General features: G+C 48.8%; 9 protein-coding genes across 9 annotated transcripts; 6 read left to right on the top strand and 3 right to left on the bottom strand.

Moving 5' to 3' along the window:
- Window positions 1–1258: 1258 nt before the first annotated feature.
- On the top strand, window positions 1259–2459 carry N7508_002104 (putative protein N-terminal asparagine amidohydrolase; the record flags this gene model as incomplete). The annotated part of the gene is made up of 2 exons (XM_058460170.1): window positions 1259–1442; window positions 1522–2459. 2 exons carry the CDS (start codon window positions 1259–1261, stop codon window positions 2457–2459), a joined length of 1122 nt encoding a protein of 373 aa, XP_058323702.1.
- A 1736-nt stretch (window positions 2460–4195) lies between these two features.
- Window positions 4196–5123, top strand: N7508_002103 (basic helix-loop-helix domain-containing protein; the record flags this gene model as incomplete). The annotated part of the gene is made up of 2 exons (XM_058460169.1): window positions 4196–4727; window positions 4783–5123. 2 exons carry the CDS (start codon window positions 4196–4198, stop codon window positions 5121–5123), a joined length of 873 nt encoding a protein of 290 aa, XP_058323701.1.
- A 620-nt stretch (window positions 5124–5743) lies between these two features.
- Window positions 5744–6150, top strand: N7508_002102 (uncharacterized protein; the record flags this gene model as incomplete). The annotated part of the gene is made up of 4 exons (XM_058460168.1): window positions 5744–5758; window positions 5808–5848; window positions 5906–5974; window positions 6060–6150. The coding sequence occupies 4 exons, from the start codon at window positions 5744–5746 to the stop codon at window positions 6148–6150; spliced, it is 216 nt and encodes a 71-aa protein (XP_058323700.1).
- A 259-nt stretch (window positions 6151–6409) lies between these two features.
- Window positions 6410–6853, top strand: N7508_002101 (uncharacterized protein; the record flags this gene model as incomplete). Its single annotated transcript, XM_058460167.1, has 4 exons — window positions 6410–6424; window positions 6505–6545; window positions 6607–6675; window positions 6757–6853. 4 exons carry the CDS (start codon window positions 6410–6412, stop codon window positions 6851–6853), a joined length of 222 nt encoding a protein of 73 aa, XP_058323699.1.
- Window positions 6854–7491: 638 nt separating this feature from the next.
- Window positions 7492–8811, bottom strand: N7508_002100 (putative extracellular cellulase CelA/allergen Asp F7-like; the record flags this gene model as incomplete). The annotated part of the gene is made up of 1 exon (XM_058460166.1): window positions 7492–8811. One exon carries the CDS (start codon window positions 8809–8811, stop codon window positions 7492–7494), a length of 1320 nt encoding a protein of 439 aa, XP_058323698.1.
- Window positions 8812–9337: 526 nt separating this feature from the next.
- On the bottom strand, window positions 9338–13341 carry N7508_002099 (exocyst subunit SEC8; the record flags this gene model as incomplete). Its single annotated transcript, XM_058460165.1, has 9 exons — window positions 9338–10324; window positions 10377–10484; window positions 10533–10681; window positions 10733–10868; window positions 10926–11366; window positions 11423–11539; window positions 11595–12583; window positions 12636–12809; window positions 12867–13341. 9 exons carry the CDS (start codon window positions 13339–13341, stop codon window positions 9338–9340), a joined length of 3576 nt encoding a protein of 1191 aa, XP_058323697.1.
- Window positions 13342–13756: 415 nt separating this feature from the next.
- On the bottom strand, window positions 13757–16181 carry ampp (aminopeptidase P; the record flags this gene model as incomplete). Its single annotated transcript, XM_058460164.1, has 10 exons — window positions 13757–14004; window positions 14060–14104; window positions 14156–14240; window positions 14290–15121; window positions 15173–15218; window positions 15270–15491; window positions 15542–15603; window positions 15660–15825; window positions 15882–15941; window positions 16007–16181. The coding sequence occupies 10 exons, from the start codon at window positions 16179–16181 to the stop codon at window positions 13757–13759; spliced, it is 1941 nt and encodes a 646-aa protein (XP_058323696.1).
- A 740-nt stretch (window positions 16182–16921) lies between these two features.
- On the top strand, window positions 16922–20170 carry N7508_002097 (putative importin 13; the record flags this gene model as incomplete). The annotated part of the gene is made up of 4 exons (XM_058460163.1): window positions 16922–16984; window positions 17032–17225; window positions 17293–17794; window positions 17846–20170. The coding sequence occupies 4 exons, from the start codon at window positions 16922–16924 to the stop codon at window positions 20168–20170; spliced, it is 3084 nt and encodes a 1027-aa protein (XP_058323695.1).
- A 4282-nt stretch (window positions 20171–24452) lies between these two features.
- Window positions 24453–26015, top strand: N7508_002096 (Peptidase M12A astacin; the record flags this gene model as incomplete). The annotated part of the gene is made up of 1 exon (XM_058460162.1): window positions 24453–26015. The coding sequence occupies one exon, from the start codon at window positions 24453–24455 to the stop codon at window positions 26013–26015; it is 1563 nt and encodes a 520-aa protein (XP_058323694.1).

Here is a 26015-nt window from a genome sequence, read left to right as displayed (position 1 = left end):
CCAAGGTTGACTACATGATGGAAGATACGCACTGCAACTGTTTAGGTTCACGTTCTTCGTGCTATCCTCCTGAGACCACACTCCTAGAATCAGGCTGGTATAGCTTCAATGGCGGCAAGTGCAAGTCTGAATGTCCCGGCAGAATGGCCGAGATTGCCCCTAAGACCGATGAATTCAAAGACTAAGACCACCAATCGGGTTGCTGCACTTTGGAAAACGATGCCAAAAACGAACTGAGGGGCATGGCACTACATAAAACCTGCGAGTGGGCGAAACCCACTCAGGGTGGTGAGGGCAAGTACTACGGTTGGAAGTCCTCACTTATAGGAGAATCTGGTCGAGGGAAAGGTGATGTCACCTGCTACGCCGAGGATGTTTACAAGAAAGCATTCCCAAAAACACAATATACTTTGCGAGAATACTGCTGCAATAAAGAACCAAAAATCCTTCAAGAACTGCGAATGGTGGAATGGTGTGGGCTTAGCTCTGCCAGTGTCCTGGCAGTCAGGTGCGTGTGGTGATGACTGGCTACAGCAACGGCTCTTACAGCTCGCGGGGGGTGGGGTCTCGCGCATACTGTTGTGACGACGCTTTATCTTCGGAAGAAAACCCCGAAGAAATCAATGAACATCAACTCAATTCTGCACGTCATGACCCAGGGTAGCGGTCCAACGAGATCTCTGAAGAGACTGGTGTGGCTTCAACCGATCCGTCCAGGAGAAATGAAGAAGCAGGGGCTAAGACCGAGACAAACAGAAAATCCCAAAAATATATCTATAGATGGGTCTTGAAGCCCACTCTCATCTCATAAAAATCCATGAGCATCAAGACCCAGGTCTCTTCGTCGGATCATAGTAAACAAAGGCCCGGCGTATACAAGAAGATAATGCCAAGAAAGTGATTGAACTAATCCGAAAATAGACTGGCGTCTCTTGGCAGAATTCGGGAAACAGTGCTGGCGGTGACACCGATCTTTGGAAGTACGGTAATCTTTGCTGTGGTCAGGGATTGGATCAAGTAACCAATTGAATTATTTTTCGGGTGTAATCAAGAGTTACCAATCATCATCATTCTGGCCAATATTCTGCCCGGCTGCGTCCGCGTTGGGGCCATAACACACGGACTTCATATCTCGACCGCACCCAGGGTATCATTGATCTCACGCGCATACCTCTCAGGGGCCATCAAACATCTTGTCGCAAGGCGAAAGACATCTTATTCATTCATCCGAACTTTCTCAAGTTTGCGATCCCTCGAGATGAGGATTGCTACGCTTCAATTCGCCCCGAAGCTGGGCGATGTCAAGGGCAACATCGAGAAAGCCAATGCATTGCTGAAGAAAGGCAAGACCATCTCTGTAGATGGCGAGCAACTTGGACTCGGCCTGGGTGTAAACATTTTGAAGCCTGATGTTCTGGTGCTGCCCGAAATGGCATTAACAGGTACGTACTTGGACGAAGCTTGGACCCCTTGTATCGCAAGTCTGCGATGAGATTAGCTTCACCTAACATGCATTATTAGGATACAATTTCCCTTCACTAGAAGCAATTACGCCATACCTTGAAATATATGGCGAGGGTCCATCTTCTTCGTGGGCGCGTGAAACCGCCAAACGCCTGCAATGCACCGTGTGCGTGGGATATCCTGAGATCGAAAAAGATCCTCAAAATCCCGACCAAAAGACCTGCTATAATGCCCTTCTTGTGGTGGACAAGAATGGTGATTTTATCCATAACTACCGCAAGAGCTTTTTGTACATGTGCGACGAGCCGTGGGCGGCCGAAGGAGATGTCGAGCGAAGTTTCCATGAGCTCAAATTCTCCCAAGCAAAGTCACCTTCCTCAGATACAAGTCATCTGGTTCCCGAAACGAAGGGAAAACAGGTTGCGACTTCATTTGGTATCTGCATGGATATCAACCCATACAAGTTCGAGGCGCCATTCGACAAATGGGAATTTGCAACACGGGTCCTAGACTCCAAGTCCCAACTCGTTATCTTGTCTATGGCGTGGACCAGCATGATGAGCCCCGAAGAACTCGAGGAGTTGAAAGACAAGCCTGATATGGACAATTTCAACTATTGGCTGCAGCGGTTCTGGCCCCTGATAAAGCAAAAAATGCAACATAGAGTGGACCTGGATGGCGGAGAGGCGCCGGATTCCCCAAAGAGGATCATCATTGTCTTTGCAAACCGGTCGGGGGAGGATCCACCAGCAGACGAGACCAAGCCACCGGTGCAATATGTGGGGTCTAGCACTATCCTCGCCATTACGCAACGGCCGGAGAAAGATGCAGATGTAGGGTCAGGTGCCTCAGAAAGTGAGACAGATGATGACCTCCCATTCGACGTGAAGATACAGTGCTGGGACATGCTAGGCGCGAGGGAGGAAGGTATTTGTTTCGCGGATACTACGGTAGATCCCAAAATGGTCTTTGCCTTGAAGCGGACATCCGAATAATGAGGCGCATCGAACACCTTCAGACTCTTCTACAGATAATGCATATTCTAGGAACAGAGCCAAGGTCAAGTTGACGCCAGAAATAACATCTCACCGGGTTTCCTGTGATACATCACCCCAAAGACTTATACACTGTGTATATCTGGTCAGTGATATGGCGATCCTGGGACTGACCGATTGCCACAGTCACATCATGTGCAGATGATCCATGTGACAAGGATCTTAACCTTGACATCGAAACGAAGATCATCGAGATCTTCAACATCTTCAGGCAAAAGCTCAGAGATTCTGGAACAGACGGTCTCATGATCACTAGATCTTCATGAAGAGCACTAGCGACTAGTGAAGTCCGTTTTTTTTGTCTGATGCAACCCTTGAGAGATGGTGTGAAGGGGTTTGAGGAGAATCTTGGTATCTCTGAAACATGTGATTCTCCCCCACCCATAAGAATGAGGGGGATCAGATGTAGACTGAGAATAGAAATAGGAGTAACCTTGAAAGCCCGGGTGGATTGGAAAGTGGTCTTCTATACCACGATTCGAACTAGGTCATCCCACTTTCTCTACAGTGTCCTGCATCGGGAGAATCCCCTTGATCTAGACCGTAGATATCGATGTAGGTTCCTTTGACGGTCCGACCCCTCGCACTAAGACCCGTGAGTGGCCCATGGGATATACCGGCACGTGATCCGGGATTCCCCCCGACATCCGATGGCCAATCAAATCACGCAAAAGAGGGTGTGCAGCGGAGGGGCACGGGATCGCTGCACATGACTTGCAGAGACAGAGAGAGGCATTTGAGCATTTCAGTGTTATCTTCAGCTCGATTTGTTCCTGAACTTCCCCGGTTCTCTTTGGTTAACAACTGGACGAACTGGAGAAGAAAACGCGTGATTACCTAATACCCAGGACATCAGGTGACCGTTCTGCATTATTGGTCGTTCTGCCCGGGCGGAACCTCCTCGCAACCACATCTCCTCGCCACGTGAGTTCCGTCTTGACTTGCCTACTCTACATATCCAAGAATCCCCCCCCCTCCTTTAAGTAAATTTGCCGTGTTTCGATACATGGTCAAATCGATTCCACCGCTGTCTACCCAATCCATCAATTTCTTCACTTTCCAATTTCCGTGCCCCAATTTTCGAGGTTCGGGGTTTCACAGACAACGTGACCTGCGTCTTGTTGTTGGCAGGTGACTTGCTGTCAGGTGATAAAGAGGATCATCCCAAGGTACGGGCTCCATCAAACCCCATCTCCATCTAGTTTCCCCCATATCATCGCATACGTCGCGATGAGATGCTCATCGCGAGTGCTCACCGCGATGCTATCCCACCCCCTGTGTGACATTCGCTGCCTGCAGACCACCATGACGCGTTGATGTCCTCACCCTCACGGGTGTCGCGAGTTGTCGCGTCGGATATGGTAATAAACAGAGTCATGGCCCTGTAAAAATCATCTTTGCATTGCCGACCGCTGCCAGGCATTGCTGGCGATGGCAGACTCTGAGATGGCCGGCCTCCCTGGGATGCCGAGCGCGTCTGACCCACGCGTCTGTTTACTTAGCGGGGTGCCCACTGATCTGCCCCGAGTGGCTTGGCCTATGCATCGAACTTCGAGGCTGCATTGACATTGACAACCCCTATCATTGCCTTGTCTTATTGTCCGAGACGGTTTCACTTGCCTGTTGGCGACCCCTGACTAACTCTTTTGTTCAGACGATCGCTTTTTAGGCTCAGTATGTCTGATCCCACCATGAACAGCCCCGACAATGGATCGCACAAGCGCAAGAGAGACGGCTCAGAAGATCTAGGACCTGATCCCCAGCGTCTAAACCGCTCTTCTCACGGCAGCAACGGCAGCATGGGAGACAACCAGCACAACTTCGGCCACAGCGGACTTGGCAACTATGACCATGGCCTTCCCAACACCGGAGCTGAGCTCAACATTGACCAGCAGATCCTTCAACACGTTGGCCCGCAGAATGGTCTGTCAGATGACAACGCGCTGACGGCCAACGCTAAAGCCGCTCTCGCTGCACACACCCCTCAACACAAATACCCTCCTCCTCCTGACGCTGGATTCGATGCGAGCAACCTCACCCAGGGTTTGTCGTTCGATGAGATGAACCAGACTCCTATGGGTGGCGCCCATAACCATAACTCGACGGCTGCTGCGGTCTACGCCGCGCGTGAGGCCCAAAGCATGAACCAGAAGCCCACTGTCGGCTCTCCGGAATGGCACCAAATCCGCAAGAACAACCACAAAGAAGGTAAGCGCTCCTGGATCCATTGTCGTACATCTCCATGCTGACCAGTCTGCAATAGTTGAACGTCGCCGTCGCGAAGCCATCAACGAAGGCATCAACCAGATTGCTCGTCTCGTGCCCAACTGCGATAAGAACAAGGGCGCCATACTCCAACGCGCTATCGAATACATCCTCCAGCTACAGGAAGAGAAGAAGAACACCGAGGAACAGTTTGAAAAGCACAGTCTCACTGCCAACCACGCCATCGCCGAGATCAGCAACTCCAACTCCAAGCTGAAGGGCGAGGTCGGCCGACGCAACAATCTTGCTTTGAAGTGGCTGCAACGATGCCGCGATGCCGGTCTAGAGTTCGACGACTATGAGGACTCAAAAGAGCTAGAGACACTGGAGATGGAGTAGGCAACCCCTGTTCTTTCTACATGTGCTACGACTATTGCCTGCCAGGAGGTTAAGACTTGAACATACCCTCATCTCCTCTTTGTTTTCCGATCTCTTGTTCGGCTCTTATCGGATCTTTTCTCCTTTCTACCAATCGATGTGACCTCACCATGGACCTATCATTACCCCCGTGTCCTAGAGAAACATTCTGCCTGAGGCATCCTGAGTGTTACTTTCTTATCCCCTTCTAGCTTACTTTGCGATCCCTTCGCGGTGTTTTTGATCTTGAGTCCCCTTGAATCTCTCACAGATTTGCGTTTGCACGCTATTCGTGATTTGTTTCCCCCTTTTTTTTCATTTCTTATCTTTCATCTTTAATGGATGGGCTGGCGAAATCTACGGATGGTATGGGTCCCCTTGGGAATGGAGCTGCGGTACAATATGAGTTATTCTTCAATATGTTATGTCATCGTAGCTGCGCCACTACGTATGGGGTGAGATCGGAACTATATCTCGTGCCCAATTTATATTAGCGTGCGGAGATAAGCGTACCCCTCTATGATGTAACGCCCCCTCGACTATTTAGTCCCTGCCCTGCCCTTCTACTCGCTACCTACAACTACCATCTACCATAATACACCATGCCTTCTTATATCGTAAGATATCCCCGATCTGGACAAATGAAAACACTAACCATCTCAACAGGTCACTTGCAAACAGGATGCCTCCGACGAGGACGTGCAGGCGTATGTATCAACCAATCTCCACGCGACACCAGAGACTAGATACTAATCTTCCCTTAGTGTCAAGCAGCACTCCATCGATCAGGGTGGAAAGATCAGTCACGAGTACTCGCTGATCAAGGGCTTTGCGTGAGTCTCCCCTTTACCACCTACTGCATGCCCACAGTGTCTCTCGATTCCCCAAGACACAAACAGCTGACCAGATCCCATTCAGTGTTGAGTTCCCCGACAGTGTCGTAAACACCCTCGAGTCGCACCCCCACGTGGAGAATGTCGAGGCCGATAGCGAGGTCAAGACACAGTAATTTGAGTACCAGACCAGACCCGATATTGGAGATTGGATATTAGATCCCGAGCCGGGATGTACATATGAGCATATATCAGAAACGAAATCACGTTACAACTGAACTTGTACGGCGTACATGTGCATGTAGGATGATAGGCGTTGATCAGCCTATAAGATCCTAGCGGAGTACGGCGGGTCTTCCGTCCCTTTCCCCTACGGTATTTAATCACCGAGCCTCCCCTCTAAGCTTTACGACCATAACTTAATCTCCGTTCATCATGCCTAACTACGTCGTACGTTACCAAATGTCATTGTTAATGTATCGATAAGAGAATGGCCCAGAGTCCAAACTAACAATCCCAACAACAAAAAGATCTACCCCAAACGCAAAGCCACCGAGGAACAGGTGCAGAAGTATGTATAAAATCACATACAAATCCCCCCCCACCTGCAGTGACTAACATGAAACCCACAGAGTCAGACAAGATATCCTCGACAAGGGCGGAAGAATCGGCCAGGAGGACTCATTGACCGGTGGTATCTGGTGAGTCGCCTATTTCTACCGAGCGTTTTCCCATACCATCAGACGGAATACAGTAACTGATTCTGGTTCTGGTTATGTTAGTATCACCTTCGACTACGATGAAGATATCATCAAGCCCTTTTATAAACATCCTCTCATTGCTCGCGTTGAGAGAAACTCGGAGTTTGCGACGGTGTAATTTTGAGCGCGGATGTTGAGGTGGGATGTGTGAGCTGATTGGACATTTCCATTACTTTTGATGTGTCAATCATCACCTATTGGATATACTGTGGCCAGATGACTCTACGCTTTAATGCAATCTTCTGATGTATTCTCATGTTGTACCTACATCTCTAATTCAAATGACGTCAGAACCTCGGCGTGAAAAGCGTAGAGATGGGCACTATGACCATATCGCCCAAGTCTTTGTTGTTTGAGAGTAGGCCGTGAGAAGGGATATATAGGCGAATAGTCAATGGTCTTGGAAGGTTAGATAGCGACATGTACGGAGTAATCTAGGATGTCGTGGTGTTGTCTTGAACATCCTATGCGAGATTAAGCTTAAATCACCAAATCAGGCGATTATGGAATCGGTATAGCACATGTCAATTCTAATGAGATACCACTAGCTGTCATAAACTCAGTTTCTATCGCTAAGAAGAATGAATCAAAAGAGAAAATAACGTCAAAGTTGAAGATAGCCACGGGAGGAGCATGTTTCCAACACATACATGAAGTACTTTGATGCTCCTCCCACAACAAAATAAACTATATCAATGGAAGAAAGTAAAACTAAAGGCCCATCATAAATACCATCCTAAATCAGAACTCAATTCCTTAAGAAAGGTTCGACGAAGCAGTAACTTCAGAGCCAGAAGAACAGCCAACATCCTTCACAACAACAGTCTTACCGCTAGATCCGGTAACACGGATATCAACAGTGTCCTGGCCGAATCCGGAGGAGTTCTCGAAGTAGTTGTAGTAAGTACGGGTGGTGCTTTGCCACGAGCTACCGCCATCGGTACTGACTTCAAGCTTGGTGACAGCCTCGTTGGCATTGATAACCTGCATGGAGAACCAGTAGGCGGATGTGCCTTCCTTGTTCTTGAGCTTGACGGGGCCGTCGAGGTCACAGGAGACGTAGGACCAGTCGATGTCGATCACGCCGGCGGAGATGTCGGAGAGTTCGGCGAAGGCGGACTGGAAGAGGTCCAGGTGGTTGCTTTCACATTCGGGGCATTGGTCGACGACCTGTTCAAGAAACGCTTTGTTAGGATTTGGGCTTTGGGGTATTAGAGAGCCATGTTCTGGGTTTAGACCTACCATAGCCTTGATGGTTTTACCGTTGGGTCCGGTGACTGAAACACAAGAACCGCAGTTGGCGGCGTCGTCCCATCGATCAGCGGAAAGGGCTGTGCCGAAGAGAGTGCTTGGCAGAGTGTAGCTGGAGAACGAGCAAGTTCCGCCGGACACATTGCCGCCGTAGAAGGTGGCTGAGCCGGAGTTTTCCTGGGAGCTAGAAGAAGAAGAAGAAGTAGTGGAAGTGGAGGTGCTTGCAGCCTTGACAGCGGCTTGAACGGTGGTGGCAATCGCCTCAGTAGTCTCGGCGGCAACAGCTTCGGCCGAGGTGGTGGGAATTTGCGCAATGACTGCAGCTTCAGTAGTCTTGGCGGCAGCAGTAGTCTCGGCAGCGGTGGTAGCCTCAACGGTGGAGGTTGGAACCTCCGCAACAACCGGGGCGGCAGTGGTCTCAGCAGCGGTGGTGGTCTCAATAGTTGAAGGAGAGATGAGGCCAATAACTGCAGCAGACTCGACAGGGGGAGTCTGGGCGGTGGTAGTTTCAGCGACAGTAGGCTCGACGACAGTCGGCCCAGCGGTAGTGGTCTCAACAACAGGAGCCGAAGAGGTAGTAGGCGAAGAAGAGACCTCAACCGCAGCGACGGGGTTCACGGACTGAACGAGAGCAGCAGTAGACGACAGGGCGACAGTTGACTCGACAGTAGCGGATGCGGTCGATTCGGGGTAGATAGTCTTGTAGATGACGCTCATGGTATAGCCCTTGGGGCATTGGCCAATGTCGTCACGGATACCGAGAGGGCCAGCGGAGACAGTGGCAGCGCCGAGAAGGGCGACAGAAGCAAGGCTGAAGTACTTCATTGTAGATAGTTCGCGTCTGGCGCTGAATGGTGTAATGTAGAATGAGAGAACCGAAGTCGGCAGACTACAGTTTTGAAATCAGAAGGGACAAATGCGTCGCTTCTTGGAATGATCGGACGTGCTGGTTGCACTGTGGAAGGAATGGACGTCGGGGGTGAGGATCCCAGGGAAAAATTGTACTGTGCCAGACAGGAGTGAAAAGAAGGTATGAGAAAGAAGGGTGAAATGGGAGACGACATGTCTATTAAGTCTAGAAGGGCGACTCATAACCCTGGTAACTGGCGACTCCAGTAACAATCTGATCTGAAACGACGTGGATCAGCAACGGCCAGTGTCGATGCTCGGGAGTAGCCGAAAGGAGAGTGTGGCCCAGTATGCTATACCGAGTTAGGGCTAGTGAGGAGGTGCTTATATTAAAGAGGAAATGACTCTGGAACAAGTGAGATTGGATGTTGAGAAGTACTCTGAAAACCGCGGCGAAATAATTTGCCGAGTCTAACTAAGGGCAATAGTATGAACAGGTTCCCTACCGGGCGTCCCACATAATTTCGTTCAGCCTTAGCAGCGCATCCGCACTGGCTTTCTTCGCCGACATGAAGTCCTCTCGGCTCTCTGCCCCACGCGGGCCGCGGAGGATCTCTGAGAAACACAAGTCTACCAGGACGCATAACTCGTCATATGTAAATGGCTCGCCATTTCCAGCGACCAAGGCCTTGGCACCTTGCGATGCGAACGCCTCCTTTTCATCCTTGGCGTAATCCAGCGACTTTTCGGCGCCTTCAAGGAACCAGTCCAGGAATTTAGCGCTTCGGGGTAAGGCAACGACCTCCTGAGAGGCCTGTTGGTGCAAGTCTGTTGCGGAGTCAGGGGCATCACTGGCTGGGTCGATGATGATGTTCTTCAAGTTCTGTTGTAGCACGAGCACATCTAGTTGTAGTCGCAATGCTCCATTCTCATTCATTGCCCCGATGTACCGCGTGCAGGCGACAAATACACGATCAATGAACCGGGCTAAGCCGGATGTGATGAACCAGCGCTCAACGGACCCGAGGTACATCGAGATGTTAGTGTCAAACTCGATGAGGTCATTGTTTAATGTGAGGATCGTGGGTGATGCTGCGGTTGGCTGGTTCATGATGATGTGCCACCAGTTATCCTGCGTATTTGGAGATGGGGTTACGGGCTCGGAGTTGCGCAATGTAGGGGGGTTTGGCCCAGACATAGTCTTCGTCAACATGTGGATGATGCCGCAGCGGATGTCTACATGCATTGTCAGGAGAGCAGTAGTACCAAGGCCATGCAGGGATTCAAGAGTCCCATCAAAGGCTACTACAGTCTCATGGTTGAGCGGCAGATGGACCGGGTTGTTAATGCTATCCCGCTTGGGTTTCATAGCCCCGAACAGTGTCCATCTGCGCGAAGGTCGGCCGGTTGCTGTCAGACTTGATGACTCGGCGTCAGATGTGTGCTCAACAACAAGGCGAATTTTGGCGAGGTGGCTTCCAAGCCATTGCTAGAAGAACGTTCAGAACTGAATGAATGAAAGAATCGTGAGAGCCTCGTACCATGCTGTTATACAATAGGGAAAGAGAGACAACTGTCTTGGGGTCAGATATGATGTCGTACGGCTCCAAAGGCACTTCATTTGTGCGCTTGAGAAGCAAGTCGATTTCCTGCGTCTGTCAGTAAAGGATTCCGTGGATGGCTACAATTTTGCATACCGTATCAATGAGTGTCTGCTTCTTGTCACCGGGACCTTTCCACAGCTCATCTACTGTATCACGGATGTCGCCTGTTTCGGCATACGATGCCGCAGCTTTCAGCCGGACCCCGCCTCCATGATTGCGCGCGGACACTCTCGTGACCATGGCTTTACACGAGATCAGCTTGAATTCGTAAAGAGCATTCGAAATTGACTAACCTTTATACCATCCACAACACTTGTCATAGTAAGTCACGATCTGGTCGATAAGAAGTTGTGTGAAAGCCTGATCGTGTGGGATACTTGACAGCATCTTGCTAAACTCTCGAACAATAGTCATGAACTTGACCGTTCCCTAACACGCACTGTATTAGCATTCTAATATATCTTTATTTATGAGAATTGCACTCACCCTGAAGATAGGCCGGGGAGAGACCTTGGACCACTGAGGGTCCTCGGTAAATGCATCAGCAGCAATAAAACTGAGCGTGCAGAGATCCGTAACGGTCTCATCCAACTGGGGCAGGAAGACATTGACCATGAAGTCATCCAAAAAGGAAGTCAACGTGCTCATGGAGATATCAGCATCAACAGGCACAATATCCTTGAGACGCTGAATGAAGGAGAGGGAAGGAGGTAGGAGGAGACCCATGTTGAAGACACTTGGCTCGAGCAGGATCTTGTGGCCAGTTCCTGAATTGCCCTTGCTCGACTGCGAAGTATCATTCGTGGCAACCTTTTGTCTTGACTTGGAAACAAGTCCCGGCACAGAGGACTTGAGAATGTCATCCAGCTCATCTTGCTCGGCTTTCATTTCCGAATTGTGCTCAATGTCGGAGAGCTTGAACATTTTCTGCAACGCAAAGCTAATCAGCCCCATGGATCTACGATCAAAGCCATTCTTCTTACCTTGTTCTTATCGCGGTTGCCCGAGTACTGATTGCGTCGAGAATCAGACTCCTCGCCTCTCGATCGGACCGAGGAATCTCCATCTGTCGCAAGATAGTCATGCATGAGAGACCGTATCTAGGAGGAATATCAGCAAATTGCCTTGGAATTGTTTCCACCACTTGTATCTTACCTCGCTCTGCAGGAGTTTCCACAACTCTTTGAATCCACCAGAAAGCGTCTCACTTTTGATGAGGCCTTCTCGCTCAACAATAGCCGAGACAACATCGTGAATGATTCGGTGGCCTTCTGCAATGGCCTCAAACTTGGCATACAGTGCCCACAAGAACTCCGAGAGCACATGACCACGCTTTTCAATGATCTCAGTGGGGAGATTGGACTTGCTGTAGGTGTTGTCCTGGGCAGAGAAGCTTTTGGTTGGCGCAGGGTAGCGAGTATCAACATCAGCATTAGTCTTGTCCACCACGGCAAACAACTCGACTGGAAGACGCTGCTCAATACGATGTACTGCAACATCAAGATGACCCATCTTGTTAAGGGCTTCGATCAACAGCTGTATATATGAGAATGTGTCTGCCTCCGGGTTTCGAGAGGCATCTTCGACCATGGGTGTCAAAGGATCAAACTTGGCAAGGAAACTATAGATAGGCCGCTCCCAGGATCGGTTGCCGGTCCAGCTGGACGTGTTCGCCTCTCCCTCAGCCGTCGGTGCTTTCCACCGATCAGAGCAATATGGTGATTTGAGGTATAGGTGGTCATGCAACTCTTCAATCAAGATGTCTGTAAGCGAGGTTTCCTGGTTAATGAAATAAGCACGGATATCAGACAAGGCGCCGATGTCCTCCAGTTCCGATCGTCGTAGCAGTCGAAGACCAGTGTGAAGGACATCCACCGCGGCAAGGAAACGCTTGTCCGAGATCTGAGATTCGAGCTTTTCGGGAAGAGATTGAACTTCTTCGATCTGAGTGAACAGTTGAACGATATCATCGTAGTTCTGCGAGGATGTTGCCAGCCCTTTCAGCTCGGGCTTGGTCGATATTAATCCTGACTTGGCCTGGTCCAAGGCGTGCCTCAGGTTGCGCACTCGGTTTTGTGAAGAGGATATGTTCGACTGGATTTTATGATAAGTACCAATGGAACTGTTGAAGCCCTGGTGATGTTCTGTCGTGCAATGTTAGTGGCTATCCCGCTTCGGTCATTAGAGAACACCTACCATTCACAATCGCCTTCAGTGTCTTCTGGATATCGTTGTACATATGCAGGAAATCATCTTCGCGATCTGCCTTGCCCAATGTACTCGTATCCATTAAGCTCAAAGCGACGTGTACCGGAACACACTCGGCATCCGTCATGAAGTCCCAATCGCGCTGAATGGACTGAAGCACAGCTGCAGAGAGTACTCATTAAAACCGGCTATTAGAAGAGCCTCGAGACGAACACAAACCTTCAATAGCCTGCGACTCCCCAGAAGTAGTTCCCCTCCGAACAAAAGGTGACGCATTTCTTTCCTGATCCCTAGTATCCGCATGCCGACTCGCATCCCTAGACTGATCCTCCCGGTATCGTTGATCGGCATCTTGATTCCTCGTCCTAGATCGCGAAGTGGAAGTGGACTGTGAGGAGGGCTGCTGGTAATCCCGATTCGCTCGGTCGCGCCGGCGCTCAGGAGACTGGCTCTGCGAAATAGGCGACTGCGACTGCGAATTCAAATCCGAATTCGACTCAGGGTAAAAACCACCGTAGCCTCCCGGGCGACGATCTGACCGTCCACCTCCGCCTGGTGGTGCTCCGGCACCCCGTCCACTGTATCCGTTCACGCCGAGGTTATTGTTGGTACCGCCATATCCGCCGTCGTTCGAGTCGTAGCGGCCGGCGCCGGAGTAGCCGTATCCGTTCCCGTAGCCGTTTTGACCGCTCATTCCAAATGATGTCCGCTAAGCACGGGGTGGACCGGTTCAGTCTGAAAGCGCTGGTGGGCTGCGTCAAGGGGCTGTGGGGCCACGGTTGGCGAGGTGTATGCGGGTTTAGGTGTGGCTTGCGCGCGACTGTAGGCGATGGGCAGTGGGCATTCTTTGTCGAGTGTTGGCTGGGAGCAATTGAGGTTGGTGGAGGCAGGGCGGAGTTGCCAGCTCCACTGGAGCTTCCCGCATTCCGGCCAGTTGTACTGAACCAGGAATCTACGATCTACGCGATACTCCGTGATATCTTCTTGTTTCGTTAGGTTTTTACTTTGTTTTCTAACTCGTAGTAGATACAGATCTAAGATGCTGTAACTGTATGCATGCTGAGATTATGTTATGATCATAGTGCCAGGCGCATGCCTTTCAACGCCATTTACTTGGAGATAGGCTGGGTTTCACGCTCGAGCCACGACCGAGTCAAGTCGTCTGCCTGGAAGAAATGCTCTGTCTTCGCCCAGATCTCAGCATGGTAGTCGTTTACCCACTTCAGTTCAGCATCACTCAGCAGGGACGGCTCAATCAGGTTGCGACCAATTGGGGTCATGGTAACATGCTCGAAGCCGAGCCACTGCTTATCACCAAAGTTGTTGGAGGTCTTGACCTCACGGGCCATTACAACATCTGGGAAGAATTCAATTAGTATGATTCATCTTGTCTTCTCCAGATATATACTCACTCTCAATTCGGATGCCGAATTTGCCGTCCTCATAGTATCCGGGTTCTATATCAGTGATCAGCTGTGGGCTGTGGCAGCAGTAGAAGATATGCTTACCATCTGAAATGACATTGCCGGCAGCAATGGGGACCTCGGTGTACTGGACGCGAGTTCCGATGCCAATAGGTCCCTCGTGGACGTTCTAGAATGGAATTAGTGGCGCAAAACGAGAGTTAAACGACAAATCTTACCAAATATGAGCCAACACCGTGGCCTGTCCCGTGAAGGAAGTCAAGGCCTTCCTTCCACAAGTGCTGACGAGCCAAGACATCAATTGCAAACCCACTAGTGCCCTTGGGAAACACGGCCATGTCAATTCCAATGGTACCCTTGAGCACCAAAGTGAAAGCACGCTTCTCAAACTCAGTGGGAGTACCGAAGTGGAAGGTTCTCGTGGTGTCGGTCGTTCCATCAAAGTACTGGCAGCCAGAGTCGCAAAGGTAGATGGCCTTAGGATCGATGATAGCACAGCTTCCCTTCTCGGGCTTGTAGTGAATGACAGCACCATTAGGACCTGTCGAGGAGATAGTATCGAATGAGAGACCGGCAAACAGCTCGTGCTTGGAGCGGATCTGCTCTAATTTGTCAGCTCCGTCAACCTCGTCGAGAACAGTCTTCTTGTTGACGAGCTCGTTCTCCAACCAAGCAAAGTATTCGGTCAAAGCAGCGCCATCACGAATGTGACAGGCCCGCATACCCTCGAGCTCAGTCTCGTTCTTGATGGCCTTAGCATCTGCAATGGGACTGCGAGTCTCCTCGACCTGTCCCTCACCACCAAGGCTAGTGCTGAGCGCCCAGGAAGCTCTGTTCGAGAGCAAGAACTTCGATGCGGCTTCGCCAGCAGATTGACCGCGGATGCTTAGTGCTTGGGCATCAGCGAAGATAGAGTCGTATGGCTTAACAATGACATCCTGTCCCAGGTGAGCCTTGACCTCGGGGGTCAGCTTGCCGTCTTCAATATAGAGCTCGGCTGTGGTAGGTGTGATGATGGCATAGGAGAAGAACACGGGGTTGTAGGGGATGCTAGACAGAGTTAGTGGACTATTCTGTATGATGTATAGAGTATCCTCTTACTCTGTTCCTCTCAGGTTGAATAGCCAAGCAATTTCATCAAGCATAGCTGCCATCATTAGTCACCTCGAGAGCTTGTTTGTAGGCGGAGTACTCTTACAAATGATGAAACCGGCCTTTTTTCTGGACTCAAGGTCCTTGCGAAGCTCGGCAACCTTCTCCTGGAAGGACTTTCCGGCATACTTCTCAGGGTGCACGCGCACCTTTTCACTAGGACGAGCTGGACGCTCCTTGCCCCAGACCAAGTCGATCAAGTTTTCCGGGACTCCGACAAGAGATGAGCCGCTCTTCTCGAGCGTCTCTGCGAGTTTCCGCGCACCAGCTACTGATGTGAGCTTCACTATCTACATCAACTTGTATATGCAAACTTACCCGCTGTGATCAGGGAAGGGTCAACACCAACAGCCTTGCCACCTTGGGCCTCCTCTGTAGTCCTAATCAAATGTTTAGCATTCTGTGTTGAGCACCCCGCATGATCACCACCGCGTACCATTCCTGCCATGTGGGCACACCCTCAACACCACGCTTCAAGAGCTCCCAGTTGGTATCCAATTGTTTCGCGGCTTGGTTGAAATAGCGTCCATCGGTGGACAGAGCGGCTTTGCCGAGAGAGATGATAGCAGTACCGGCGGAGCCAGAGAATCCCGAGATGAATTCTATAGAATGTCAGATATGATTGCGAGAGTATTCGCGGCAGGTATCGGTATCTAACCTCGGCGGGCATCGCAAGGCGCAATGTACTCGGACTGGTGGCTATCCTCGGAGGGCACAACTATGCATGACTGATTAGCGCAAGTCCAAGCTCGGGCAGGCCGATACACTGAGTTGATAACATACTGTAAACATCTACCTTGTGCTGTTGCATCAGCTGCCTGAGCTTCGAGAGCCGCTCGGCGGTATCGACGGTGCCCATATCGACTGTGTAACGCGGGCCGAACACAGAGAAGAATCTCGGGCGGGAAAGAGGCCTTAGCGATCGGAAAGATGAGAGACGAATTGAGGAGAGGAGCATGGAGGGGAGTGACGTCCCAAAAGCCAAAGAGTCGGGACAAGTGCGATGACGAGCTAGGGGCCTGTCGTGTGAGTGGCCTTAACCGGTGGAGAGTTGGGATCTCCGGACAGCTCGGCCCACTTTTATGTTTGCACTCGGAAGTATAAGTACTTGGCTTGCGCTTTCTTCAATTTTAGAGTAGACAAAGACATTGCTTGAGTCAGGTTTTTGGAACATGAGATGAGCTTGGCTCTATTTGTATAGTATCATTTATTCCATACGCAACACAAACCGGTGCCACACTCTGAAGTATTCAGGCAAGACTATACACTTTCTGTAAGATATACAATGCAGGATCCTATATAGACAGATTTAACTAAAGAAATTTGAAATTCACATTCTGTCTCCTGAAACCATTAGTTCCAGAACACTGAAAAAGACTCTGGGGGCAAAGGACCCAGTTCTCTGGTTCAAAGAGATATATTCAATCATGAAAAATCATATGCAAAAGTATTTCGTATGAGCCTTTCTTTTCTATATATCAAGCAATATACCTTTTCAATGGGATAATGTTACAGAAAAGAGGAAAGAGTACTATAAGTATACACATTAACACTGAAGAACCCCACATTCACCGCCCTTAATACCGCCCCTTTATTGATTGGGCCAATGATGCAAACACCAATTTCTGCCAGCTTTTAGCTCGGTGCTTGTATACACTTCTCTTTTTCACTTTCGCAACCACGCGCTTCGCGGACAACATGGCAACCTGGATGTCCGACGAGGCCCTTGGGGCCAGAGAGTCAATCTCTGAAACCCACATGGTACGAACCCCAATCCCATCTTTGAGCATCAGCTCACAGTTTACTAGCTAGTTACTGAGCTCTATAACCCGGCAAACCAACGAGACCCCACTAGGATCAACGAGATCCAGGCACGACTTCAACAACTCCAGAAGACGGAACATGCGTGGGCAATCGCTGATTCTCTTCTACAAAACGAGCACTCTCCCCAGCATCGCTTCATGGGAGCACTCACCTTCACGGTGAAGATCAATGTCTCCTGGTATGTTTTTAATTATCTCCGTTCCATCTCAGTTCCAATTGAAAGCTCAGTGACTAATCTATTTTAGGAATGAGATCGACGAGAACGCAGCAGCGGAGATAATGCAACACCTCATCAATCGCTTTGTTGCTTTGGTCAACAAGGGTGAACAAGCAATGGTCATGAGGAAACTCGCTTCAAGCCTGGTCGCTATCTTCAGGCACCCAGCTACACCGTGGAAGCAAGCTGTGTGGCAGCTTGCTGCATGCCTTGCCCACGGCGGGTACATATCAGAGGAGGAATCACAAGCGGTGGATTTCCAGGGGCGCATACTGCCAGCTTTGGGCAAGAGTGGATCGGGTGCATTGTTATTCTTCTCAATAGCACTCGCCGAGGAAGCTTACAGGCTGGATTCGGAACCTCAGGATGGGGCTGGAGAAAAGTCCGCTGTCCAGCGCGCCATCTCGAATATCAAGGACGGCTTGCTTCTAGCTCAATACGCCCTAAGAGAGATTGTACATCACGCAAAAGTAGCTGGTGATGATGCAGTTGACGTGGCACTGGGGGCTGAAGCGATGAGTTCCTGGAAAGTGAGTCTATTTAACCCATTCTTATTTGCCCCATGGCTGATTGCATGAAAGACATGGCTAGGAGTTCATGGCAACCGTCAGCGCTCTTCTGCAGAAGATGTCAATGTCTTGGCTGTGAATTGTGGCCATACTATCATCGAAACACTGAGGGTTCCTAGCTTGAGTGAAAGCGCAGCTTCCATTCTGACGCAGGCTTTCGAAACCCGCCGGTGGGCTTTTGACAATAGCTCAATTTGGCTTTTATCCGAGATTCTCGCTGATTCATTCGTCACAGCGCGTATCGCTGCTGTGAGAAGTGGAGACGAGGGCAACGAGAGCATGTCGTTTGTCGACCTCTTAATAGCCTACGTCTCGCACTTACACTTGGGCATTTTTAGTGACCCAGTGACCCAACAAAATGCAGCGATTTTGGTCCTCGTGCATGGCATATTCGAGACACCTGGGTATGCTGCCATTGATGATCTCGGTACCCCACGGGTATTGGAGTTTTGGAATGAGATCGCTGAGAGCCTTCCCGATGAACTAGAACATGACAGCCCGAGGTATCAGCTAGTGAAGTCCCATATAGCTCAAGTTGTCTTGGGTCTTTCCGGGAAGCTACTATACCCTAGTGCCGAGGATTTGGAGGATTGGACCGATGAAGAGCGGAGCGAATTCGGCGCTTTCCGCCATGACGCTTGTGACTATCTTCTATCAGCATACCCAGTCTTGGGTGTTGAACTAGTGACTGTCTTCCAGAGAAGCGCAACCTCTTACTTGGAGGCTCGAGACTGGCGCAACTTTGAGACAGCCATGTTCTGCATCGCTCAACTCTCGGAGGCAGTGGATGAGAATGGTCACGCCGATCAGTGTCTGGATGCTATTTTCGGGAGTGACTCCTTTGCCAGGCTTTGCGCTGGTGGTGAGATAGAAATCCCGCTTAAGGCTCGTCAGACCTTAGTGGACTCGTTCGGAAAATATCAGTCGTACTTTGAACGCCACAGCGCATTACTTGCTGGTGTTCTCAACATCTTGTTTGACTCTCTCAATTACGAATTGTGTGCCCAAGCTGCTTCAAGATCTATATTGACTCTCTCAAAGTCTTGCGCCCGGGTGTTGACTGCAGATCTTCCAGCATTTTTAGATCAGCTGGACCAGTTCAGAAGCAAGCCGACGGCAACCGTCTCCACCATGCCAAAAGTCTTGGAAGGAATTGCGACTATCATTCAGAACCTAAACACTGATGAAGAGAAAGTTCAAACCCTTGAGCGAATACTTGGCTTCTTCGTCCAGGAAGCCACAACAGCGCGCGCAGAAGTCACTGGCCCTGAACATGAGTCCGGTCGTGCACGCGGGCACCTTGTACTGAGCTGTATTGCCAGTATTGGAAGGGGTCTTCGTTCTGAAAACGATGAACCCATTAATATTGATAACCAAGCGGACGGAAATCCTTATCCCCCATCCTTTTGGAACGCCGGACCGGGTGCCGAAGCCCAGCGACTAATCATGGAGGCTATGAGACTTCTCATTGTGGACTTCCCCGTGGATAACAGTATAATTGAAGCAGCCTGCGATATCTTGAAGGCCGGATACACAGAAACAGCTGGGCTTTTCGTCTTCCCACCTTCAATGACGGTTGATTTCATTAAGAGCTTCCCGCTTGGTATCTCTGGAACAGATGTTATTATGGCGACAGCGTCATCATTCTTGGCATCACACGCTTCTCATGCGATGAATATTCGCAGCGAAGCCGCAGCGCTGATCGATCATGTCGCCCAACTGTTCTCGTCGATGCTTCAGACCCCCGATCTGTACGACCCAGAGACTGCGAACGCCGGTATTGACTTCCTGGCGCGTCTCCTGCCCAAATACTATCCAATTTTGTTTACTTCCGGACCAGAGCTCAGTCCGGAATCTCCGCTCGTTGTGCTACTCCATTTCACGCTTCACGCATTAACACGGCCTGAACCCCTCCCTCTCCGGTCCGCCTCATTATTCTGGATCGCATTAATTGATCTCCGTGGCAATACCCCGGAACAAACCTCCATCATCGAATCAGTTCATCAAGAGTTCATTCCACGCTTGTGCTACACCATCGTCCAACAGATAGCAGGTCGGTGCGCAAGATCAGACCTAGTTTCACTAAATGATGCCCTTCGGCGTACTATTTTTAAGAAAATGGTACTGGCTCGCCCGGCGTTAAGAGCTGCACTCGACTCTTTGAATGCGCAGGTCACAGATCCAAGCGGACAACAAGTACCTCTGCTCTCGACGCAGGACAAGTCTCGATTCCTGGAATCCCTTGTCATTGCTCGGGGTGCCCAGAAACAGTCACTCGATATTGTCCGTGCCTTCTGGTTGAAATGCCGCGGAATGAATTTCGATTATGCTCAGTGATGATAGTCGCGAATATGACATGATGAGGAGTTGATAGGACCTACAACTTCGGTTCGTTTGTTTAGATATCCATTTGCATGATATGCGGTGCAGGATCATTTGATTAATATATACAAAACATTTCGTTTAATTGATACAGTTATGTAGACGGGGATGCACCGCCTCATGTTTTTACTGCGCCACATAGACGTGGGTATAATGACGTTCCGTGTCAGTCGTTAACAAAGAGTCCTTAACACCCATGCTCTGTCTCCTATTTTTAAGTGTGGGTTCCTTTGTCTGTACTCCTTAGGAACAGACCTATATACATCACGTTACCCGGGATCCAACTTCGGCGAGGGATCGGGGTAAATGAAATTAACCATCCATGCATCCATCCATCCATCCTGTAAGAATATAGCTTCAATTTGACGAACAGAAGAAAACATCAATGAAGGTTTATTATCCGGCAATAGGTAAGTCCGCTTCTACTAACCTTGATTGGGGGCTTCTATGATTAAACGGCACCAATATTTCCCGTTTCCTCATCGATTTGGCGTCTCTTTCCTTTTTTTTTTTTCACTGGTCACTGCGGTTTGACTCGAAGAATCATTCATGTCTGCAGCGACGACAGAAGCTTGAATTTTCCTTCCATCTGCATAAGTATCTGGCTGGTTTCCCTCAATTATCTGCTCCGCGGAAGTGTACATTTGAAAAACCTCTTGTAAAAGAACAGACATTTCGTTGTTCGAGGTTTGACTATTGCCATATCTCAGTAAGGTTGCTCTTTCTTGAATAAAATCCAAAACCTTAGCAATCTCGATCGAATTCCTCCTTAGTCGCTCGGGGGGCCCTCTTCCTTTAAGCAGTGCTAACAATCCAGCAATGGAGGTATTAAAAGCCCCTAGGATTGTGATTGCTAACATGTGTTCACCGCCTGAAGGTCCCAATGCGGTAATGGCTGCACCGACGATTATCTGCGCGATTGCAATCAAATTGAAAGTAATGCTGATAAGCTGATATTGGAATCTCTGTTCTTTTCCCTTGCGAGTCAGCTTCTTTCGTAGTCCAGCCGTTGCGGCCTCATAGGTTAAATATGTCTGAGACTCATCCGAAGAGTCAATTGGGGTTGGCTGATGATTGTTCAGACATCTTCTATGGTTGGCTTTTGAAGAGAGTATTCTGAAGAACGTCAGGGATTTATCAATCTTATTCTAATGGTCAAGCTTTAGCGACTCATTGACGTCAATATCCCCTTTCCTTTTTCTTTGATGATCAAGAGTCTCTCTGGCTTCATGATGTGGTTGGGCTTGAAATCACGTCTATCGTGGTTCTTCAAATCTAGACTCGACCAGACTAGGCTCTAAAAAGTAAACCCTTTAATGATATTCAAATTTCAGAAACCTCTTGGCACCCGTTCTGTGGAGAACACGGATTCTCCAGTCCAGACCAGTTCCCGTACCATATCTTCATCGTTTACGGATAAACCATTGTTGGCTCTAACGTGATTGAAGATCAGCCGACAATATACAGTTGACTTGTTATATCCACAGATTCTTAGGGCATCGATTTTTGGGTAATCCAAGTATGATGATGCAATACAATTCCGAACCAACTTGTGCTATTATTTATGTTCTTCTGTTCAGAGATGTTTGGCTTTAATTATTATGGCTGAATCGATGATCCTTTCCCCCCGCTCTTCTTCATCCCTTTTCCTAGGGCATGATGGTATGAATACCTCTGATCTGGATTATATGATTATCAAGATGCTCGTAAACGGTGTGCCCTATAGGTTGCGAGAAATGGAATCAACGGTTGTTCACCTGAAGGGAGGTGCTTAACATTGTAGGAAGATATCTTGGTCTAGAACAACCAAATGGTAGTGAAATGGGGATGGCACGATGGCAGTCTGGCATAGCAGACGGGTCGCGATACTAACCAAGAAATCACACAACGACCACTCCCATGGCCTGAAGTAGACGTAGAGAGTAGTCTGTGAAGGAGTAGATTGTACTGAGCCTGATGGAGAACTGTAGTCATATGGGATGGTTGGATGATGCTTGCCTGGCTTGTATGAGAAGACTACATATCTCCTGAGGCAGTCGTACTACTGTCACTGGTTCCACCCCTATAGTGGGTAGTTTGAAACATAGAAATTCGAAGTGATTTTCCATGACACCCCACCCCCATAGGCTGGGACCGGATCCGTAAACCGGCATGCTGCGGGCTCTACTGAGCCAGGGTACTAATAGCTCATTTCCATCTTTCGCGGCATGAACCAAAACTGGTATAAAAACCAGTCATATATTCTGATGATTTAGCAGCTTTATAAACGCCAAAAGAAAAAGCTTCCATTGACCGTATGAATTGTATAGAATATCATCGCAGAAGAAATCAATACGACGAGCACCAACCTGCGCGTATACTGAATTCCACATCGTGGTTACCGGGTAGGTTGTAAATAAATTACACTAATCGTGTGATTATGGTAACAACTATGCTCGCGGTGGTTTTATATGCGAGGGTTACGAGTACCGAAGTATTTGGCAGTGAAGTCATCTGATGATAGATTATCCTTTGCCATCCTGCAGCTGAGTGTCTTGTAAGCTGCGCCCGTTCACCCGGGACCTATTTTCTTTAAAAGACTTGCTAGCACAGAGGGCCAGAGCACTAACCCTCTTTCCCCCTTGTGTTAATTCAGAATTTAGCGTCCAAATGGATGATCCCCGCCAACTTCGGGTACGCCGCTTGGCATAAGTCGATCATCTGAGCCCGCAACGTTCTGCTCACTCCGTCCGTGGTTCAACCATCTGCGGTTCTTCTATGTTGACGAAGCCACCATCTACTTGCACATGACTAAACGGTATCTACCGGATACGAGCTTAGAATCAATCTACATTGACGAGGAGCAGATACCAGAGAAAGTGTGATAGATATGGGACGTGAAAGTCTATTCTAGACGTCGCCTAAACACGGGTCGGGTTTCGCTTTAAAGGGAGCGCCCACTGGGAATCCGCCCGTTGGTTCTCAACGGTACCCGTGGGTAGACCTAAAATACTCAAAGTTAATATAATCTGAGATACAATATAATGTATGGCCTCATCCAGTGTTTCCCCTGCTCTACGTCGTCTCAGTCAACGCCAGCCACAGATACCATCTACTGCTTTGTTACGTTTCCAAAAGTTCAGCCCAATCCTGCGAACTGAATAGTTTGAATTGTTGGACCAATGTAGCTAGTCTCTTGGCTCTCTAAAGAGGTTTCAATTTCAGCATACATCATCATGTCAGATGACGGTCTCTTATGCGAACACTATCCGTGGAGATTTAATGGTGATTCGCCGGGGTCTGGGCATAGCAATCTGGGTGCAGGAGCTTGCAACATTGAATAATCAGGTTTTCGGTAGGGTCTTGGTTTCAATCTTGGTTTCAATCGACAGCAGAGGGTTTAGGAAACACGGAGAACTACGGTGTAGCCAAGCTTTGGCGCAACGGAAGTGTCGAGAGCCATCGAATTAGAATCGGATATAAAAACAAGTTGATGTGATTAACCATATTACTACTCTATGAAAGACCGCTTGCAGACATAAAGTGGCGTGGTCTAAATCGAATTATGTGTAACCTGTTTAATCCAAAACTTTAGTTTCTATTTTTCTTCCTATATGGTCCGTCGTAGTCCGGATTTATTAGTCACGTTCTAAATGTCAATTCTTTTTCACTATGAGCATATCTTTCCAATTGTATATAACGCATTCTGATGATTATATGCCATGTACAATGCCTGGACCCAATGTCCCCGTCAAAATGACCTATCCAAATAGTCACAGATACTGTAGTTAAGCTAATGCAATTTGTCATGCCTATCAATTTAGGCGATGGCTATATTATACGCTTTACACCTGTCTACTTGAATTACAACATTTGCCGCGAGACATGCACATATTGTCTTCATCCATCCGGTACCAGTCAGGCCTCTACCTAGGTTTCGGCAGACTTCAATCGTCTTTCGGAACTTATCCACCAATGACTATGTTGAAGCTGTTTTTACTCCAGTGTGATGAACAAATTCTGTCTAGAACAGCCTAATTCTAAATCCAGATGTCTGCTGCCTGCCAAACTCTTCCTGCACTTACATACGGCGCAAATAGTCTAAGGTATAAAGAAGGCCTGATATCACCAAACGTTCTAAATCCACTATTTTCTTATGAATCAGATACCTTGAAGAATTTCCCAAGGTTTTTGGACCAAGCCAAAATCTATGTTTTCTCATCCAATCCTGTTTCAAATAACCGATTTCTAAGATACAATGACTATGAAAAACACCAGAATCTGCGTTGAGCGTCTACCCCCTGATAATGATTCAAAGCTACCTCCCAGCAACCTTGTGCTGCCCGCTTTGGGCTCTGGACCATCGCAGCTTGCGATGGACAAGTCCGCGTACTGGCGTCCTGGAACACAACTTCATGTTCTTTTCCTCTCTGGAAGCACCTTCGTGAAGAATAAAGTCAAATTTTTTGCTCAGATATGGGAGAAGTACGCGAATATTGATTTTGTATTCGATGATTCGGCGAATGCACAAATCCGGATCAGTTTCGTCGTGGGCGGAGGATCATGGTCCTATCTTGGGAGACATAATCTCCAGATTCCATCTGACCAGCCAACAATGAACTTTGGCTGGTTTGATGACAACAGCACGGATGAAGAATTCAGCAGAACCACCATTCATGAGTTTGGCCACGCTTTAGGTTGTATTCATGAGCACATGAGCCCCGCAGCGTCTATCCCTTGGGACAAACCAAAGGTTTATGCATATTTTGGGGGACCACCAAACAATTGGTCGAAGGAAGATGTTGACCAAAACCTTTTCAACAAATATGCAGTTTCAGCTGCATATTACACTGAATTTGACCCACTTTCAATAATGCTGTACCGAATCTCGAATGACTTGACAATGGGCGACTTCGAAACCCCTAACAACACGGTGCTTTCATCAACTGATAAAATGTTCATTCACTCACTATACCCCGAGCAGACGCGTAACATGGCTCGCTTCAGCACCCAGGACTTCCGTCTTCCGTCAAACCCGAAGCTATTGAACGCAACACAGGTTAATTTTGAACCGAAATACCCTGAACCTCCAGCCATTGCTGTTGGTTTGACCGAGCTGGACATTAGCAAAGAATTCAACGTCCGTATAAAGGCATATGCGGATCGCGTTACGCAAAGCGGATTTGTCATTCATGCCGATTCCTGGGCTGATACTGTTCTTTTCTCTGCCGGAGCTGCCTGGTTTGAGGTTGCCAGCACCGATACCGAATTTCAGATTGGGCATTTCGACACCCTAGAGCTTCGCCCGTGGAATGAGGCCGAACAACAGAATACAAAACGTATTATTTTTGAAAACTCGTTCACGAAGCCTCCCAAGGTTGTGGTCTGGCTCCAGGGGTTTGATATGGATAAGCACAAGTGCTGGAAGATTGCAGTTCATGCATCAAATATATCCAGTGAAGGGTTTGACGTCCATATCGACACTTGGGGAGAGAGCCAACTCTACAGCGGATCTGCGTCTTGGATCGCGTATCCCGCAGACAAGACAGGCATCGTGAGCGGGGTGGTTGATTCTAGTACTTCCCAAGATCAGTCAGTCCAGGGACAATACAAAGGAGGGAGAGTGGACTTTCCAAAGGGGATATTTGACAGAAAACATCGGGTATATTTGGCTATCAAATCGTTCAATTCTGATAATAAGCATGATTTGAGGCTCAAGGCCGTTGCGGAGAATGTCTCCAAAGATGGATTCGATTGGAAGGTCGAAACGTGGAGCAATAGTGTTCTGAATGGCGCAGGCATTTCATATCTGGTAATTTAA

The sequence above is a fragment of the Penicillium antarcticum genome (genome assembly GCF_028974205.1).
Source record: "Penicillium antarcticum strain IBT 31339 chromosome Unknown utg000002l_segment0_segment0, whole genome shotgun sequence".
NCBI lineage: Eukaryota > Fungi > Ascomycota > Eurotiomycetes > Eurotiales > Aspergillaceae > Penicillium > Penicillium antarcticum.
Note: the sequence above shows the minus strand (reverse complement) of the source record. Positions and strands in the feature narration are given on the sequence as shown.